A 20,849-nucleotide genomic window follows, 5' to 3' on the forward strand; every position below is an offset into this window, starting at 1 on the left:
AGGCCATATTTTAGCCAACCCAAGATGGTGGCATAGCACTGTGCTACTGGGATTCAATAGAATCTGAAAGCCAAAGTACACGTTTGGGTTTTTAAACAAACCAGGACCCAATTCAGGTTTCCCAGAGCTGTACAGCAGCTGCTGGGAATGGCTTTTTAAAATAAAGGAGAGCCTAAATGGGTTCAGGATGATGCCACAGGGGTAGCAAAAGGCTCCTGCCTTCCCCCTAAGCTGTTCTCCTGTGCAGAACCAGTGCTAGTGGAGAGTTTCCCCCTGCTCAGTGTGGAGCAGCAAAAACAGGCAAATAACTCCCCCACACTGTTTCTGTGTGGGAAAATGGCTGGGGGGGTGGGGATGGAGCCATGAGCCCCCCCCACGGTGACATTCAAAGCACATTTGGGCTGTCCTTTATTTTAAAAAAGCCATTCCCAGCAGCTGCTGTGTAGCTGCAGGGAACTTGGACCCAACTTATTTAAAACATGAATATGTCCTTTGGCCCTGAGGCATTAAAAAAACATACTGGTTGGGTGCTGGAACTGATCTGTTGCAGGAATACCAACATGGTGTCCTAGTCATTTCCTGCCATGAACTAGAAGTTAGTAATGAGGCACGGAAGTGGGGGAAACACAGCCTTTGGCAGAATTGGTCATTTGTGGGCACAGCAAAATATCACAGGAAGAATCTCATAATCGAGTTTTGTATTTCTGTGACTGAGATATTGACAAAGATGAATTGAGGGAAACTTTTCTGTCAGGACTAGATATTTCGGAACCAATAAACATTGCAATCCTAGTAGATCTAGGTCACAAACTGAAGCGATAAAAAGGAAAACGGGGTAAGAAACTTCCTTTTACTTAGTTATTTTTGGTCAAACCAAGATAGCAGCCTAATAGACTTCCTGTCATTACTTAAGAAAAATGGGCTGGAAGAATAGTTGCTTCTAGGTGAGTAAGCCTGAAGAATGATGGGGTTGGATCTTGTGGATTTGTTGTGCTAACAGTTTTAGCCCAGCAAAAGGAACTTTCTGATGCAAGAAGATGTCATTTGCAGTCAGAAAACTAGGGGATCAATAGTAACAAATTATTTTATGTCAAGGTTGTGAGGGTTTTTTGGTGGGGGTGCTTTTTGGCAGAGGGAGACGATGGCAAGAGGCCATTTCCTGTCAGGAATTGGATTGATGGGGGGAGAAAATTCCTGATGGGCATCTTTCTCTCAAGATGTGAACAGTGTGGATGGTTTTGGAAAGCTGCTTTTTGTCAAACTATTATTGGGGGGGGGAGTGGGAGAACATGCTGGATGAGTCCCCCCCTTCCTGCTAGACTTTCCAACCACCTGAGTGAGAGAGGAGAGGTATTTTGAAGCAGTGGAACTGAAAGTAGAAAAGCGTATTTCTCAGCTATATTTCTTCCACTGCTGTATGGATGATGGGCAGGGCAGATGTGACTGTTTTTTGTACGTGTGTGTGTGTGTTGGGTGGACTTTTTAAATTTAATAACTAAGGGGAACAAGAAATTAGAACAGTTTCCAAGTGGGGGAGGGGCATCCGGCAATCTCAAAGGTTGGTTGAATGGTTCCCACCAGCTGGAGAGAAAGAGAGAAAGAGGACAATTTCTAGCAGAGCAGGTGGGTATGAGTCTTCAGAGGGGGGGAAGACAGGACCCCCATGGGCAGGGGTGCCTTCTAGGCAGGGAGGGGCAGGAACGGTACTGTCTGCAAGCAGAGGCTGGCTTCCTTGTCCAGCGCGTTCTCCGGCGCATTTAGCAAGGTGAGGTGGATATGTGCATGTGTTCGGGGTACTTGATGGCTGGTGGGTAGTTCTGAGTCATCTGGATGGAGACATCGCTGGAGATGTCTGAGGGGCTGCGTCCACGGTGCCACACCTCCGGGTGCAAGAACTGGCCCGAGTAGTCAGAACAGTCGCTCAGGCGTGGGCGGTAGAAAGCGGGGTGGGGACGGTACATTTCCTCCTCGGCATAGCGCTTCGTGAAGAGGTAGACGGACATCACGCCTGCACCCTGCAGAAGCAAGGACAGAGAGAAGAGACAAAATTAAGAGAAGTCCTGTAGATCTATTTAGAGGGTAGCCAGGTTCATTTGCAGTAGAGCAGTTCGGTTCGAGTCCAGGAGAACCTTGGAGACCAATGAGATTTTCAGGGTAGATGTTTTTGAGAGTCGAGAGACTCTCAAAAGCTTCTACCCTGAAAATAGTGTGGTTCTCTAAGATGTTCCTGGACTGGAATCTAACTGTAGATGTAGTAATATTTTGTCACACGAGTACCGTACTGAGGGGTGTGTTGAGTTTGACTGCTTTTTATCATTTCTCAGCTGTTTCATTGATTTCATGAGTGGTTTTATGCTGCTGCTGGTTTGCTTTTTGTAGACTTTGTGAGGGTTCAATAACGACACACCACAACAGAGATTTCTTGAAGCTTACTGACCAGCTCTCTGTCCACTCTGTCTCTCTGTACCAAAACTGTTTTCTGACAAGCTGTCAGCAGTGTTTTATTCAGAGGAAAAAGCAAACTCACACATTGTACAGTGAAATCGTTACTCTTAGAAGCTTCTAACTAAAAATCACACTGTGTTCTTCTCACAGCTCTGTTATCCTTGAATGTTGCAAAGTTTTGTGCTCTCAGTAATTCATCAGACTTATGCAGACTCAGAAGACAGATCTGTATCTGCCAAGCCAATCTCCCGGTGGGGACTTGAGATCTCCTGGGCTTGCCTCACGGGAGTCTCTAACCCCACAGCTTTTTTTTTAAAACTAAAACACAGCAATAAAACAGCTGGGAAACTGAGGAACAATCAAAATAGCAGACACAGCACATCACCCAGTCCTGTACGCCTATATAAATAAAATATAACTGTATCTATGAGGCAGAACAAAGTCTGAGTCCAGTGGCACCTTTAAGACCAACAAAGTTTTATTCAAGGCGTGTGCTTTTGTGTGTATGCACACTTCATCAGACAATGAAGATTCTAACTTTGTTTTGTTGTGTCAGACCACCTTGATGTATCCATGAGGTGTGTCTGTAATTTTTGTTTGTAATGATTACACTCCGTTTGCATTTCAGTTGTAGGTCACCTTGAATACTATTTTAGTGGTGGGGCAAATGGAGCAAAACTTTTGCGAATTAATTAAACCAGCTCTTAATAGCACAGAGTTTATATGAACACAAAACTATGGAATCCTGGTTTCCGATGTGGTACGTTACAGATATAATGTAACGAAAGGCAGTCCAAGTTAGAGCTTCTTTAGATGTTATTGGCATCCCACAAGATATGTGTGTACAATGTGTCTACACGCAAGATGGATTTAATGTTCTACCCCTACCCCTAAGGATGCCAGCCCCCCCCCCCCAATGGGATGCCACCTGGCAAACCTTTTTGTCACCCGCTGATGCTTCAGGGATGTGGGAGGTAAAAAGGGGGAAAGGAATATGTGCCACTGTTGCACTAGTGTGCTCATGTCACTTCTGGTTAAAGCCGGACATGGCACAGGGACATTCTAGCATTTCACAAAAGGTCAAAATATAGAGTTATTGCAAAATGCTAGAGTGTCCCCTATGTGACTCCTGGTTTATAACTGGAAGTGAGCTGCGCATGCTGGCATGATACTGGTGCAGCAGGCCCACCCCACAATTCCTTCCTGGGAGTTGCCAGCTGCAGCCTGGCAAGTCTACCTCTCCCAGAGATTCTTGATCCCTTCCACACACACACTACCAGCGACAATAGCAGGCTTTTGCATCTAACCCTTTTCTTGCTAGCAAAGATTAGGACTGGGAGTGGTAAGTACTGGTTTTCTGAGGTAGAAGAGGAAGACTCTGGATGCATAAATGGACAACAGGTTATTGGAAACAAGTAGTGGAAATTATATCAGTCATATTGGAGAGACAGAGATCTGGCTGTTAAATTGTGTGGTTGACATACCTAAAAATCTTCAAGCAGTAGCTTTACATATGATTACCTCATCCAGATTGGCCTTTGCTAGGAACTGGAAGCAAAAAAATAGGCCCAGGATTCACGACTGGCTGATGAAAGTAAAAGAGACCTACACAGTGGTGAAGCTAACTGACCTGCCAACAAAACAGAGATTCTTGCAGATTAGACTCATTATGGTTGAGGGCTGTGCAGAGAAGGGAACCTGCAGCTACATGGGAGAGAGTTCTGAATTTCACTGGGTTTTTTTAATGGTTTTGTTAGAGATGTTTGACTTGTCTCTATTATGTATATTCTTTTATTGTATCCAACAAATATTTTAAAACGCCCTGACCTGGATAGCCTAGGCAAGCCTGATTTTGTCAGACCTTGGAAACTAGCTAAACATGTAATGAACAGACTGGCACCTTTCAGTTGATTTGTAGAACGCCCGACGTAACGTGCATATTGAAGATGAATTACTGATTAACACTACTTGAAGATGTTTGTATGACATGCAGAAATCGCGGCTAGGAAAATAATAGGACTGTTTGAAACCCTTATTAAAGGTTTGTTCAGACGAAGAGATGAAACGGAACTTAATCCGGAGGTTCTCATCATCAGCAATCACTTTATAACGATCAAAATAACTTCATGTATCTTTATAATCACAATTACTTCATGAATGTTTATTAATTGTATTTACTGTTACAATAATGTCATTTACAGTTTACACTATGAGATCAATAATATACTGACATGATGGTTGAATATATCTAGCGTCTTTGATGCCAGTCTGTTCATTACATGTTTAGCTAGTTTTGGACTGGATTCTCCACTTTAGTCTAGACCTTGGAAACTAAGCAGGGCTGACCCTGGCAAGTACTTGAATGGGAGACCTCCAAGGAATACCAGGGCCAGGACTGGCAGGCAATAGCAAGCCACCTCTCTGAATGTCCCTTGCCTCCAAGCCCCACTAGGGGTCACCAGAAGTCAGCCATGACTTCCATGCACACACACATGCATATATATTTTAAATATATATACTTAAAAACAGCAGGCATATTGACAAAGTGAAATAACATTAGAATTCCCATGTGCAAATCTGAAATCAGGGCATTTCACCCCATCACAAACCTAGTTTCAGTTTTACAGTCTATATAAACTGTTTTGGGTTCTGTTTTCATTATGTGTTTTGGAGCTCCACGTTTGTATCTGTGAAAGCTGTGCATTGGTGAAATTGAACATATGTCCCTTACTATGTGTTTATGTTTATACATTAACATAATTTAGGGTTGAACCAGATGAAATGTGGGGAGATCCATGACTGGATTTCCTGTGATTTTTTCCAAAAGTTAAAATAATTCAGAGGCTTTGAATTGGATTGGGACCACAGTGCTAGAGGAGAATTTTAAAAAACTCTTAACCAGGCAGCATGGAAGTGCTCTGAACGACATCCTCCTCCTTTCCTGCTACTTGACCCTCCAGGGAACACATGGACAAATGAAGTTGCCTATCTATACTGAGTCAGATTCTTGGTCTGTCAAGGGCAGCATCTTCTGCTTTGAGCAGCAGTGGATCTCCAGCATCTCAGGAAGAGGTCTTTCAGATCACATTTGATGCTTTTTAACTGGGGATGCCAGGGACTGAACTTAGGACCTTCTGCATGCCAAACACAGAGGCAGTGTCGGGCTGTGTGGGTTACAGATTTGTCTATGAATTGTGGGTATGTGTGAGAATTGCCAACTTGCAAGATTTCCTGGAATTACAACAGTTTTCCAGACTACAGAGTTCAGTTCCCCTGAAGAAAATGGTTCCTTTAGAGGGTGAACTCTATGACATTATACCCTACTGAGATTTCTCCCCTCCCTAAACCCAGCGTTCCCCAGGTCCGCCCCCCAGTCTCCAGGAATTTCCCAACCTGGAGCTGGCAACTGTACTGGGTCTAAAAAACTAGCATTGAACCATCCATAAAACCTTAAGAACAGCATTATCCTCCTAACAACTGCTGCTCAAAAGCTCACACCCAGAGCATGAAGACAAAAGTCATCTCCTACATGGAGCTAGATTGTACATTGGGTTTCATTTTGCAGTTGTGGCTAGCTGGTTTCTGTTGACAGACCAGTTCTCTATAAATTATTCTAAAACATTTCTTTAGCCTTCTAAGCCAGTGGCCATTGCTGCATCTTATAATAAAGAGTTCCAGTTAACTTAGGATGCATTGTGTGATCATGCCACCCCAACCAACAACATCATATTGCTCTCTTGACTTCATAGGGAGCAATGTTTTGTGCCACTGATGTTTAAAACAAGGAGATTATTTTTTTAAAAAAGATACCCTGTAAATATATGAAGCCACCTAAAGCCAAGTCAGATAATTGGTCCATCTAACTCAGTATTGCCTGCTCCATATTACAGCAGCTCTCCAGAACCTCACCATGTCCATAACTGCCGCATCACCACGTCTGGTGGGAAGAATCTCGCTTGGGGACAAGGACCTTTATTCCAGGGGCTGTGGCTCAGTGGTAGAGCCTCTGCTAGGCATGCAGAAAGTCCCAGGTTCAATTCCTGGCATCTCCAGGTAAAAGGATCAGGTAGTTGGTGATCTGAGAGACCTCTGCCTGAGACCCTGAAGAACCACTGCCAGCCTGAGTAGACAGTACTGACCTAGATGGACTGATGGTCTGATTCAGTATAAGGCCGCTTTATGTGTGTTCATGTGGGCTTACTTGCTACCTTCAGAACCCTTAACTGGAGATGCCAAGGACTGAATCGGGAGACTTTCTGGCAGGCAAGGTTTATGCCCCGTGTGCCTCCCCACTACATCTGTGAATGAAAGACAAGGCTAGCTTACATTACATAGCCTGAATGTGGGAATGGCTGGAAACAGAATAATGGCTGGCAACTCATGTGGCCTTCCAAATCCAGAACTGCCATTCAAGGCCTGGCTGGGGGAGTACAGAGGGGCCGTCTTCTGCACTGTACCTCTTTAAGCAAGAAGGAAGAAGCAGCGAAGGCAAAAGACCACCCGTAGCGGTACTGGAAGTATTGTTCCGAGCCGCTGGGACGGTTCATCACCTCGTCGTTGATGCTGGAGATGTACAGGACCAAGCCCACCACCAGAGAGAGCCCTACAAAAAAGGCACAGAGGGGAGAGGGATGGGAAGAAAGACAAGACTGGCTGTTACCTCCCTCCTCCCTCCGGACAGCTTTGCTTGCCCCACAAACCTTTCCCGCTGTCTGCATAACCATCTTCTGGGGGAGAATGGATCTTTTACACTTAGCTATGAGCACATTGAGACATAACCATGACTCCTCCCACCACCCCATGGCCCTATCCAATGCAGAGTTGTTGATTTTTTTTGCCCCCTATGTTGATAGTCTTCCCAGATGCCAGTCTGTTTTACAGAACTTAATGGAAACTATTGATAATTAAGCCTGCTCTGATCTGCCTAATCCCTCCCCCACGTCTGCATAGCTCCACCCTACATTCCATTCTTTGGTTATGAGATGCAGGCATATACAGACCACTGTCGGATGCATCTGGTTCTGTGGAGCAGTGCTTTGCTGTGGTGCTGTGGCTGGTCCATGCCTGCCCAACCCATCACACTGCAGCTGCATCTTATCTGAACCTCAGTTCTGCACGGCTGATGGTGAAATTCTTCCTGCAGATGCCTTGCAGTCACCACTTGCCCTGCCTTTTCAGTTATCTCAACCCAAAGATGTCCAATTTGAACCACCTTTTTCAGGGTCACACCCCAGAGCAACAATTGCCTTGCAGCAGAAACACCGTTGGTCTTAGCTTCCTCTATGCCAGGGGTGTCAAACATGTGGCCTGGGAGCCAGAGTGGCCCATGCAGAGCTCTTATCTGGCCCACAAGAAACTGGGGCAAGAGAGGGAAGGCAGGACACTTTGGGGGGGGATCGGGCTTGCAGGCACACATGGTGAGGTGTGTTGTGGTCGAGCTTGTCAAGAAATGAAGGAAATAGCTAGGGGTCGGGTATGGTATCCCTTAGAAAAAAACTAGTATTGCATATGACGGAATACATTTATTGGGGCTTTTGTGGATTCTCCAGTGAGTCAATTGCTTTCACTCCTAGGAATCAACTGCTTTTGTTTGTATTCTGAGTAAAAAATAATATCGTCAATTTGGTTGGCCTGTGTCATTTATAAAGTTTCTGTCTCTGGTCCCTGGCATTACATTTTATGGCAGACATGGCCCGGCCCAACAAAGTAACTTTTATGTCAGATCTGGCCTTCATCACAAGCGAGTTTGACACCTCTGCTCTATGCCTTCCAGATCTCTAAATTAATAACAAAGCAGGATTCCCGGCAGCTCTGCTTGCTGCTTCTTCCTCTGGATCTCTTGCCTAGGGGTGCCAGCTCCAGGCTGAGAAATACTTGGAGATTCTGGGGGTGAGTAGAGCAGGGTTTGGGGAGGGAAGGGACTCCAGTGCCATATAGAGTCCACCTTCCAAAGCAGCCATTTTCTCCAGGTGAATTGATTTCTATCACCGGGAGATCAGTTGTAATCCCAGGAGATCTCCAGCCACCACCTGTAGGCTGGCAAGCCTACTCTTACCCCATAGACAAAGAGGTCTTAAGTTGTCTGCTTGCTTTGGTCTCCTTCAGATGTTCCCCATCTCATTGAGCTACTGGGCTCTTTTACAAGTTTGAGTACAGAAAGTGGCACCATTGCAAATAGCTGCCATGGGGGCGGAGCCAGGAACAAAATGGATGCCACGGGGATACTGAGGCCAGCCACAAATGGTTAGGAGGTTGCAAGCCATGCACCCCCCTACAGCAGAGGCAGCCCTTTCTGAATGGGCACTCACTGCAGGCACAAAGGAGGCTTCTTCTGAAATACCTCCTGCTTCATTGAGGTGGAGGAAAGCCAGAGCTGGCTCTGTGCTTTGGGGACAAAGTGAACGGGTGCTTTGGGGACTGGGTTTTTTTCCTTAGTGTCATGGTGGCTGCCATGGTGCCCACAGGCATCACAAGAAGGATCACTAAATTAGTTTTTCCTCCCTCTTCCGCATATTCTCTCTCAAACTATTTAGGCATAAGAAGAGCTGGGATTGCCGTAGCACTGCAGAATCCAGCTCTTCTTATGCCAAAGTAGTTTGAGAGAGGAGAGAATGAAAGGACTCCCCCCCACACACCAAATAAAATAAAATTAAGGCAGTGATGGAAGTGGAGAACTAGTTGGGGGTGAGGAGGAGAGACCAAAGTGTGATGCCACTCTGTGCTCGCTCTCTCTTTCTCTCTCTCCCTTCCTCCCTCCTGCTTCATTTTTGCACAGCTCCTCACACAGAGGGGGCTGACAGCCAGGCCAGGTCAGCTGCCTTCTGAAGCCAACACGTTTAGCCCGAGGCGGGAGGCAGAGAAAAAAGAGGAACCACAGACAGGCAATCCACTTTTGACAACTCCCATCCAATCAGCTTCTCTTATTTTCCCTATCAGCATCCCCATTCCCCACCTTGCTCGGTGTTGGGGGGGCGGCAGCACTGTCTTCGGGGTTTCTTAGGCAAAATGGGAAGTATTGTTTAGAGTGTCCCGTCAAGATGCTGAGATGGACATTCTAAGAAGCAGCTCTTGCTCTGTGTGCTGGCTGCCACCAAGGGCTCAACTGCAATACATGTGACACAAGTTGGGGAGCTCACGTTCCCAAGCACTGTGGGGCTGCATTTGGCCCACAAGCATTGTGTGGCAGGAGGAGGGGTTTCCGCCTTCCCATCTGCTCCATTTTCCTAGGCTGAATGGCCTGTGTGAGCCACTGCCCTGTTTCAAGTGAGGAAAATAGTCCGGGAGAAAAGGCTGAAGCTCCTCTTCCACCTGCACCACGTCTTTGAGCTGAATCTGGCTTTGTAGCTCTTGGGAACATGTTCCCCAAGGTTACCTGTAACCTGTCAGGTAGTTGGAACTCTGACCTGGATTTTGTCAAATATATTGTCTATTTGAGCCCCTTAAGTATATGAGATCAAAAGGAAGCAGAAGGAGATGGAAGAAATTATGAGGGAGCAGGAGCAGAAGTGCTGGGGAAATGGGGGGAAGGAAGAAAGAGGGTGGTTCCTTCTCTTCCCAAACATCCCCCACACATCCGCTTGATAGACTAATAGCTCAGAGTTGCAGCTAGTCATTTGTCTCCCCAGGCAGGCTTTTTTTAAAAAAATCTGTGTCTGTGTACCCATCAGCGTTCCTTTTCACGCGTTGAACAAATATGCCAAATTACAATGATAGAATTATTTGTTCTGGTCTTTTCTCAGCCCTTGCTGCACGCCTTTCCACTATGTTTTGTACCCTACTTAGTTAACGGCACAGTATTCCCTGAAACTTTAATAAACATCTACTACTTGAAAGGAAACCTCCTGGAGCCCATCGCTCATTTAAAGAATCCTCTGTCCCACTATGAGGAATAAGGTAGCCTTGAATAATCTTCTGCTTTACATTGCAACAACCCATCCCAGGTTATCTGTACAGCCCTGCTAGCAACACACAGTGCCCTCTACTGAGCGCCCTCTCCATGCCTCACCAGAGAGGATGAAGAAGATTCCGGAAACGAAAGCCAGGATGGTCCTCTGGGGCCGGATATGTCCAATGTTGCTAATGACAAACGCAGTGAAGACGAGGAAGAGACTGACCATGGGGAAAGGAGTGGCTGTACGGATGGTTTCTGCAGAGAGATTCGTGTGGAGGGACAAAGAAGGGGGAAAAGTCAGAAAAGTAGGATTTAAATAGATACATTTGAGTCCAGTAGCACCTCAGAGACCAACAAGAGTTTCAGGGTATAAGATTTTAAGAGCCAAATGTAAGCCGGTTTTTACCAGTGTTCAGTCTATATCTAAGCTGCCTTGAACCACAAGGAAAGGTGGGGTATACAGATTTTAATAAATAAATTGGAAGTTGTTATGAAGGACGGGGCTCAGCCGTATAATATGTGAAGTTATCATATAAGAGGAAGAGAAACTCTGAGCATGTGCAGAGGTCTTTTCTTTTGCCACCAAATAAGTGGCTTGTGTTCTTGTGGGGCCAAGGTCAGGGCAGTTCCAGAACCTTACACCTCTTCTTTCAGAAAATGGACCTGCTGGGTCCCATAGTTCAGTGAACTGAGTAAAAAAATCATATCAAGCTCTCAGCAAATCCTACAAATCCTCACATGTCTTATACAGATTCTGACTACTGGTCCAAGTAAAATGAGTACCTGTCTGCTCTGACGGGCAGTGGCTTTCCAAGTCTCAGGCAGAGAAGAACCTTTCTCATCACACACTACTCTTTTAACTGGAAATACTATGGGTTGAACCTGGGACCTTCTCCATGTAAAGCACAGGCTCTACTACTCTATCTCTTGAACTGGCCATTCGAAGGATGGCAGGTAGGAACTCCACCTGAGTACCACCATCTTTGATGTTTCCAGCCTGTTTTGTCTCTAGAGCTTTGTGACAGTTTAATGCATAGCATATAAAGATACCCAATAAACTCTGTGTATATTAAGTGATTAAACCAAAATAATAAATATGCTAAAAGCAATCCATCCAGTTCTGAGACCTAGGATGTGATCATACGCACAATTAGACCCGACATAGGTGCGAATGCCGGGCAGATTTAAAGGGACCAGATTTAAAGCGATCAGACAACATCTGGGAAGCGCCCCGCAGCCTTCGGCAACCCATTCTGCTCCGCCGCAGAAACGGAGTTAAAAGACACCGGGGGCAGGGGGCGGTAGTAAACGGGTTGCGACAGGCCACAAACAGACTTTCTGGTGTCTGATCACTCCAGTGCTCTCATGGCGTCAGGATGGTCTGATCAGGCCATTGCAACTCCATGCCATTGTTTTTTCCTCCCTTTGCAGTATGCGCATCATCGCAAACTCCATAGGGAGCCCTCGGTGCGGAGGTGCGATTCATCGGTCCCTTGGTTAAGCGCATGGGGGAAAACCAGCTCAACCCCCCCCAACTCATCCGCAGTTGTATCTGATCACGCACTGATGGACTGCGCACACAGCTTCAAAGGGAGGTGTGATCACGCAACTGCAAGTCAAATTCCTCCAGAGGAAATAGCCTCCCTTCCCCCTCGTTTTTTTCTGGCACGTGTGACCACAACTCTAGTTATTTAAATGTTTAACCCTGACAAAAATAAGAAAATATTATGTAGTGCTACACCATTCAGGCTGCCACTGACTTTTATTAGTCACATGAACACATGAGGCTGCCAATCAGACCACTGGCAATGTAAGCATTGTCTACTCAGGCAGGTAGTGACTCTCCAAGGTCTCGGGCAGCTGTCTTTCGCATCATCTGCTACTTGATTCTTTTAACTGGAAATGCTGGGAACCAACCCTGGGACCTTCTTCATGCCAAACAGATCCTCTGCAAGTAAGCCATGGCCCCTCCCCTGATCAAATAAAATTTATCTTCAATATTGTTAATGTAAGGACTCCCATGTTTTACCATGTTTCATTGTACCTGAAGAAGTGTGCTCACAACACGAAAGCTTATACCTTGAATAAAACTTTGTTGGTCTTAAAGGTGCCCCTGGACTCAAACTTTGTTCTGATGTTTTACCTCTGTTCTCCATCCTTTAAGGAACCAGTGTATTCTTTTTGGTATTACACCTGATTTGCCACTTTTTTGTTTGTTTTTGTTTTATTTATGATGTAGTCATTGTTCTCACCATCTTCTTCCCACAAGGACATGAGAGTCCAATACCAATTAGATAAGCATATTAGATAAGCATATGGAGCAGAGGTCCATCAGTGGCTATTAGCCATAAGGTATAGATAGGGACTCTGGGGCAAGTGATGCTCTGTCATCTTGGTGCTTGGGGGGGCACCAGTGGGAGGGCTTCTAATGTCCTGGCCCCACTGGTGGACCTCCTGATGGCACCTGGTATTTCTGGCCACTGTGTGACACAGAGTGTTGGACTGGATGGGCCTTTGGCCTGATCCAACATTGGCGTCTCTTATGTTCTTACTGTATAAAATGTGTACATTGTTGTTGTTTTTAAAACTATGTAACTTCCTGATGAATGATATACATTTGCACACCAAAAAAATCTGGAGCTGATTCTGTATGAGCTTTATAGTCTGAATTAAGTCATTGGTGGATCATCTCAGCCTGTCCAGTTTCCCTCCCCTAAAACCTGACTTTTCTGCTCTACCTGAAATATGCTCCCCACCCCACCCCAGTAGTCTCCCAGAACTTGGGATTTTATTATCCTAAAACTAGATTTCCAGAAATGATTCCTCAAACTATTTGTTTATATCTGGCCTTAAGAAGATGGCATGATTGTCAACTTACAGAGAGTTAAGCCCTGTATGAACACCTGTCAACCACTGTTAATTTTTCTTAGCTGGTGTGTGCATGTTTCTTTGCAAACGGTATTTATGGGTGGGGTGATTTGGCTCTTGGAGTGTTAACAGTTGTGTGGAAGGAGAGACAATTTAGGAAGATACACATTTGTCTCTCTGTAGCAAACTGCCAGACTCTTGCTTCTGGGTATCTATTCAGGGTGCAGGAGTCCAGAACTGCCTTTGCACCTAGCTTCTTTGCTTACAGAACCACTTGAAATGAGGACTCTGTTTCAGAGCTGCTGGGGAACATATAGAGAGTGCCACTGAGCGTATGCAGAGTTCATTGCCCTCTCCTTGGAGTAAAGACAGACCCCACCCCAGTACATTTTAGATTAAGGAGGAAGGATACCACCAGACAGGCTTAACAGAGGGGTGAACAGACATTTGCAGGCTGTAACTGAACACTATGACATACGTGGGGATCAGCAGCCCTGGATCTCTACCCTCATAAGATACAGGGATACAAAACATCCAGTGTGATATCCTAGGTTGCCAACCAGCCTGGAGAAGCATGTCCAGGGGCAGGTGACACTTTTCATGGCATGGGTGGAAAGGCAGCCTAAAAATATTTTAAATAAAACTTAAATAAATAACATCACCTGGTAAATGAAATCAGATTAAGCCTCTATTTGAGGGACAACACAGCTTTTCTCCAGGCACTTAGCAACCCTAGTAACAGCTGCTTCTAGACTGCTAGGGCTTTTTCACATTTCTGGGGCTTCCTTTTTATATACAGCCAGACTGACTAGCCCAGTCTCCTCAGAGCTTGGAAGCTAAGCAGACTAGGCCATGGTTAGTAATTGGAGGGGAGACCAGCACCGAAGACCTGGGCTTGCTACGCGGAGGAAGGCAATGGCACGCCACTTCTGCGCATCTCTTGCCTTGAAAACCCCACAAGGGGTTGCCATAAGTTGGCAGCACATAATTATTACTTATAGTTGTCCTTGGTTCAGAATGAAGCATCAACATGTGACTGTTCTCTCAATGTTATACTTCATTTGTTAGGACATTTTATTTTCCTACTACTGAAAGGGAAAAGTTATGCTGCAGGGAAATTAGACACACACCTTGAATAAAACTTTGTTGGTCTTAAAGGTGCCACTGGAATCTAACTTCGATCTATTGCTTCAGACCAACACGGCTACCCACCTTGACCTCTCCCCCAGGGCTCTTTTTGTAGCAGGATCTCCTTTGTATATTAGGTGACACATCCCTAATGTAGCCAGTCCTCCAAGAGCTCACAGTAGCCCCTGTAAGAAGAGCTCTGTGCGCTATTGGAGGACTGGCTACATTAGGGGTGTGTCACCTAATATGCAAAGGGGTTCCCGCTACAAAAAGCCCTGAGTACCTATTCCAATTGCTATTAATGTGCAGAATGTGGTTGCATTACAGTTGCCAAAAGAGCTGGATAAAAATGTTCTGCCCACTTTACAGAGGCTTAATAGGGTGTTATTTACCTCTGTGCCATGAAAAATTTCAGCAGCCCATTGTCACACATCAAACCATGATTAAAGGGACAGGACTTTCTTTTTCTCCAGCCAGCTGGCAACCCTGGGTTGCATAAATGTCATGTGCAGCCATGGGGTATTGCTTGTGACATCGCTAAGGATGAGCTGCAGAAGTCTTCCCACACCCTGCATGACTGCACCATTTTGTGACCCGTGCAAGCTTTTGGAAATGTAAAATATTTTCCAGCTTTGCAGAGTTGGGCCATTCCTTGTTCTATCCAGCAGGGGGCAGTGATTGATTCTCTCTCTCTCTCTCTCTCTCTCTCTCTCTCTCTCTCTCTCACACACACACACACACACACACACACACACACTCTGTTTCCAAGATCGTGCTCACAATAGTAATAACCCAAATATGACTGCCAGCTGAGCTTAACATAATAGCTTGGCCCGTTCTTGTGCGTTTAAAAGCGACTCGCTATCCAGAAATCAGCAAGAGATGTTTTTCACAGCCTGGTGAGAAACATCATCACCTACTAATGTCTGTGCGGCAAGCTACTGATAAAGGCATAAGAGCAGGGGCTGACTGGAAGGTTGGCAGCCATCAAGCCAAGGTCTGGGGAGACCAGGAGGGACAAGGTGTTATTATTTTTGGCACGGAGCTCATTTTCTTCTCCGGCCTACAGACAGTAGGGTACTGAGCCTCGCCAGCTTTCCATCATATCTTTTTTTTTTTTTTTTGCAGAACTTCTCCAGTCATCTGTCCTGGCTCTTTAAAGGCAGGGCATAAGGCATGAATAGCCATAATGCACAACTTTTTTTTAAAGCAGAGGAAACAGCAGTGCAGGGTAATAGCAGCTGCCAACATATTATCTTAAAGAGCTATAAGAATGAGCTCTGCAGCAAGCCAACCAGCCACTTACGGTGGTCTGCAGTGGCATTTCTTAGACACACACCCCCCCACCCCCCCCCCCCCCCCCCAGGCCCAGAGAGATAACAAAACAAACAAACAAAAACCCCAAACCATACCACAGTTTTACGGAGCTCCTGGTGGACCACCACACATGCCAGTGGGATCAGTCAGCTTTATGGAGCACAGACCATTGCTTTAGCATGCAAACAGCAGCCTAGTACTAGAAAATGAGGCTTGCCAAGTCCAACTTGGGAAATTCCTGGAGGTTTGGTGGGTGGAGCTTGGGGAAGGTGGGGTTTGGGGAGGGGAGGTACCTCAGTGGGGTATAATGCCATACAGTCCGCCCACCAATGTAGCCACTGTCTCCAGGAGAGCTGATCTCTGTCATCTGGAGATGTAATGCCAGGAGGCTGGCAACGGTATAAATCCAAGGCTATTAATGGCAACCCCATAGGGTTTTCAAGGCAAGAGACATTCAGAGGTGGTTTGCCATGGCCTGCCTCTGCGTAACAACCCAGGTCTTCCTTGGTGGTTAATCCAAGTACTAACCAGGGCCAGCCCTGCTTAGCTTCCTATATCTGACAAGATGCATCTACTTAACAGCGGTGGGTTCTGATGCCCAGATGCACTGCAGTCCCTGCTCTTAAACCCAGTTAATCATTCACAGCATGCTGGATTTTGAGAGAAGAGGGTGTCAACAGGCTCTAGTGGCTCAAACTGAGAACCGTGGCAACAGCTGCCCTCTTTAGGCTTATGTAGGCCTGGGATGTTGTGCGACAAAGGAAGTAAGTCCTAGTGAAATCAGTGAGGCTTCCTTGCAAATGAAGTGAAACAAACACTGGGGTATCAGGAGGGGGTTCATACTACAGGGCCTCTGCCTGCAGCCTGAATGGCCAGAATTGGGCTGCAGACACTGGCAACATTTTCCCATGTTCCTTCTGTTGCCACTGCAAATGTAGTGAAATCAGTGAGGCTTCCTTGCAAATGAAGTGAAACAAACACTGGGGTATTAGGAGGGGGTTCATACTACAGGGCCTCTGCCTGCAGCCTGAATGGCCAGAATTGGGCTGCAGACACTGGCAACATTTCCCCATGTTCCTTCTGTTGCCACAGCAAATGCGGAAGCATTCACACTGGCAATGGAGTATCCACTTGGTAGTTTCCCATACACACTTTTCCCTGCCCCCCACAGCCACCACCCCTCCCTGTACTACCAGTAGGGTTGCCAGCCTCCAGGTGGGGCACTGAGGTCTAGAATTACAACTGATCTCCAGATGACAGAGATCAGTTCCCCTGGAGAAAAACTACAGCGTTGGAGGGTGGACTGCATGGCACTGTACCCCACCGAGGTCCTTTCCTTCACCAAATCTTGCCCTCTCCAGGCTCTACACCCAAATCTCCAGGAATTCCCCCACTTGGAGTTGGCAACCCTAGCTATCAGAGGACCTTTGAAGTGTTTTAAAACAATGGTAACTGTTGTATCACTATGGGTTTTTTTTTAAAGCTTGAAAAAGCCCTCCAGTGGCACAGAGGGGTACAGGTAGGGGAAAAGCAGTCCCTGGGGGATTGAGGCAAGAAAAATGACTGTGACGTGAGTCACATACAGAAATGCACACGAGCCACAAAACACGCAAAGGCATTTTTACTGCAACGTCTCACAAAAGGTTGCACCAAACCAAGTTTGAGAAAGATCACACAGTAGAGCAGGGCAAAACTGGGAACGTGCACAATTAGGGGACAGCATAGTGTGGATGCTCCAGAAAACACCCCACTGCTTTGAAACCAAAACCTCTTGTGCGGAAGCAGCCCTCAATGAGATGCTGGGAGTTCCACATATGGAGCACCACCAGCATTTTTTGTCTATTAGATAGTGGGCACGTAGGACCCTGATTCATGGGACTATGGCACAGAGTGAGGGGGAGGAGTTAAGTCTTCTCTTGAACTCAAACGCCCACACACAAGTCTGTGTTAGGACATTCCTGGAGATTTTGGAGGTGGAGCTTGGAGAGGGCATGGTTTGGGCAGGAGAAGGACCTCAGTATCATTGCCATAGAGTCCAGAGGAGCTATTTCTCCAGGGGAATTGATCTCTGTAGCCCAGAGATCAGTTGTGATTCTGGAAGATCTCCAGCCCCAACCTAGAGGTTGACAGCCCTATGTATTGCACAGGTCCTGTCCGCTGACTTGCACAGGATTAGGAGGCATTCCAGCTTTCATTCAGAGCAAGAGACAGCAAAAGGCCAAAGTACCTGATATGCAAAGAGACCTGGGATTGGATCTCTTGAATGATTTTAAGGCTGGAGCAGTTGTGGTGGGTGGGGCCTTAATAATCAGGTGAAGAAATTAGTAATGGATAGGGACATTTGGCCATTTTCCCAGGGTCATTTTCTCTATCCAAAGCCTCTCTCTCTGATCCCTCCAGTTATCTTCTGCAAGGAAATTTAAGTTTCAGAGGAAGGGGTGATTCATTTGTAAAGTATTGTCAAGTTGCATAGGGTTTTCATATTTTTTTTAATATGTGCATGAGTGTGTGAGCACTTGGAAGTCATGGCAACCTACTGGGGGGCATGGAGAATATTCAGAGAGGTGGCTGAATAAAGCCTGCCCCTGCCTCCGGTATTTCAAGGAGGTCTCCCATCCAAGTATTTGCCAGAGTTGACCCTGCTTCGCTTCTGAGATCTGAAGTTGTATAGGGTTTTCAAGGCAAGAGACATTCAGGGGTGGTTTGCCACTGCCTGCCTCCACATAGCAACCCTGAAGTTCCTTGGTGGTACTAACCAGGGCCAACCCTGCTTAGCTTACAAGATCTGATGAGAGCCATCAAGGGGCAGTTTAGGTCAAGAAAATGACATTGGCGAAAAGGTCAGACATTTCTTCCCTAACTCATATTTCTTCTGAGCCCTACTGCCGCTGCTTTGAACTTTCAAAACAGAACAAAACCTGCAGGCAATCCGATCCTGGATCTCCCTGCCCCTTGCCTAGCTTTGCCATAACTGTCCAAAGCAGTGCTGGCAAAAGGGCAGCAAGGAAAGAAAGAAAGGCCAAGGTTGAAGGCAGTCTCTTGGGATGAGTGGGAAGGACTTGAGCTGTGCTTGAGAGAACAGCTCTTGATAGTTAAGACAGGAGGACCAACTGCCCACCTGAGTTAAGTTCACCCACTTACTGAGGATGTTTTCTGTATTCTCCGTAACCAAGGGGCCCTCTGGGTCCGGGTCAGGCCGAGGCTCTAGGAAGTACTCTGAAGCAACACAGCTACCTTTTTTCTGACCTGCGGGAGGAGAAAACATATCAGATTCACACAATTGAAACAGACTAATAAAAGTGTTGGGAAAGGGAAGAAAAGTTAGTTTGGCTGGGAGAGAAAAAACAACCCTCAGACAGATCAAAGGGCAGAAAGCCTGTGTGAGTTCGGCGGGAAATGGGATGTGCCCTGATCAGTGTGGAGAGTGAGAAACCTGGGATGGGCATGAGAAGGGGAGCAGAGGCAGCTTGGCTAAAGAAAAGTGGCAGAATAAGCTATGGGGCTGAGAAACAGAGGCCTCAGTGGTAGGGTTGCCAAAACTCGAGGCAGAGCATGGAGATCTCCAGTCAGATCCAGACTACAAAGATCAGTTCCCCTCAAGAAAATGGCAGCTTTTGGAGGACAGACTCTATTTATTTATTTATTTATTTTATTCAATTTATACCCCGCCCTCCCGGCCAAAGCAGGCTCAGGGCGGCTTACATAAAAATGCATACATAAATACAATTAAAAATCATGGCACCATTCCCTGCTGAGACTGCTCCTGAAACTCCACCCTCCACAGACTGTACCCCCAAATCTTCAGGAATTTCCCAACCTAGAAATGGCAGCCTAACTCAGTGGGGACTAAGTGTCAAAGGCCTACAAGAAACAGAACCCAAGGAACTAGTGAGGGCCAAGGAGAATGCAGAGCTAAGAACGAATGATGCATAGGAATTATTTTTTCTTTTAAATGAAAACTGGGACTTGAGAGAATTTGTTCCAGACATTATGATAACAATTTACCGGTATAACAATATCCAATTGCCAATTTTTTTAAATTGAAAAACCCACAATTGCCTTGGGGACAGTGGCTGCGACTGGGCCAGGGGGGCTGTAGGGGGGAACCTGCCATGTGGAAGCCCATTTGCTCTGCTGTGTATTGGCAGCTGTGCAAAGGGTTGCCAGGTCCCCCCCCCCGGCCACCAGTCCCCCGGGCAGGGGTTGCCAGCTCCACGTTGGGAAACTGCTGGAGATTTGGGAGTGGAGTCTGAGAAGGGCAGCTTCAGCTTTGCCAGAGTTCAGCTGCAAAGCACATTCACAAACATAGCAAAACCCATACATATATCTCAGACTCAGCACATGGTTCTCTCAGTCCCAAACACATCCAGGTTACCTGAATATCTGAATCATGGGAAGAAGAAGCAATTATCATAGGCAGATCAGCACTGGCTTGGTGCCTCAGAACACTGACTTAACAGTCTTTCTTGTAGCATCTAGACCAGAGTCCTCCATGTGGAGCCTATGGGTGCCGTGGTGTGGGTTTTTTAAAGGATGGGCCCAGGTGAGGCCTTTGCCCACCAGGGCTTCTGACGGGCCTGTGGAGATTTGCTTGGCAGCAGCTGCCACCATAGCACAAGGGTCTTCACTCTTGTGATTAAAGGTAAGCTGTGGCAGCCATTTTGTGGCTGCCAGAATGACAAAGGTGCCCACAGGCTCAAAAGGGCTGGGGACCCCTGCTCGAAACCATTCTCCTGAAAGACTATTTGCAGGGAACTCTTGCCTAGTACAGGCTCATTACCTGCAAAGAAGCAGACCCTCCAGAGGCCAGCGTGGAGTGCCATGACAATCTCGGTAGTCTGGTTCTGTGGAAACACGATCCCTTCCTCCATGAACAGCCAGTAGTCAGTGCTGACAGCGATGCCCACCAGGAGCAGGCCACACGCTCCGAAAACACTAGACAGCAGGGTCAGGGCGCGGCTACTGCAGTTACTCATCCTAGGTGACAGGGGGAGCCACTGGCCACACGCAGCGCAAGGACCTGCAGGAGGAATAAGCAATAAGCCCAAGAATCCAGGAGTTATAATTGTTGCACCATCACATTAGTTCCCTTCCTAGATATAAGGACATTTCAAGAACCCCCTCCTCAATCAAACCTATCTATTCCTAAAGCACCTGGTGGTTACTGGCAACCAGATTCTCCAGTTTTCTTTCTTTCTTT

General features: G+C 46.5%; 1 protein-coding gene across 1 annotated transcript; it reads right to left on the bottom strand.

Moving 5' to 3' along the window:
* Window positions 1–1,757: 1,757 nt before the first annotated feature.
* On the bottom strand, window positions 1,758–20,625 carry CACNG7 (calcium channel, voltage-dependent, gamma subunit 7). The gene is made up of 5 exons (XM_015414423.1): window positions 20,430–20,625; window positions 18,791–18,895; window positions 10,451–10,591; window positions 6,903–7,048; window positions 1,758–2,015 (listed from the first exon to the last, which is right to left on the bottom strand). Exons 1-5 carry the CDS (start codon window positions 20,623–20,625, stop codon window positions 1,758–1,760), a joined length of 846 nt encoding a protein of 281 aa, XP_015269909.1.
* Between the last annotated feature and the right edge of the window lie 224 nt (window positions 20,626–20,849).

This window comes from Gekko japonicus, unplaced genomic scaffold (genome assembly GCF_001447785.1).
Source record: "Gekko japonicus isolate JY-2015 unplaced genomic scaffold, Gekko_japonicus_V1.1 scaffold243, whole genome shotgun sequence".
In the NCBI taxonomy this organism is placed as follows: domain Eukaryota; kingdom Metazoa; phylum Chordata; class Lepidosauria; order Squamata; family Gekkonidae; genus Gekko; species Gekko japonicus.

Excerpts from the sequence above, each read along its gene's own strand:
- CACNG7 (XM_015414423.1), bottom strand. The coding sequence starts at position 20,625 with ATGAGTAACTGCAGTAGCCGCGCCCTGACCCTGCTGTCTAGTGTTTTC. Across the intron at positions 7,049-10,450 it reads AATCTTCTTCATCCTCTCTG|GGCTCTCTCTGGTGGTGGGC; the intron begins GTGAGGCATGGA and ends CCTTTTTTGTAG. Across the intron at positions 2,016-6,902 it reads CTTCCTTCTTGCTTAAAGAG|GGTGCAGGCGTGATGTCCGT; the intron begins GTACAGTGCAGA and ends TTGCTTCTGCAG.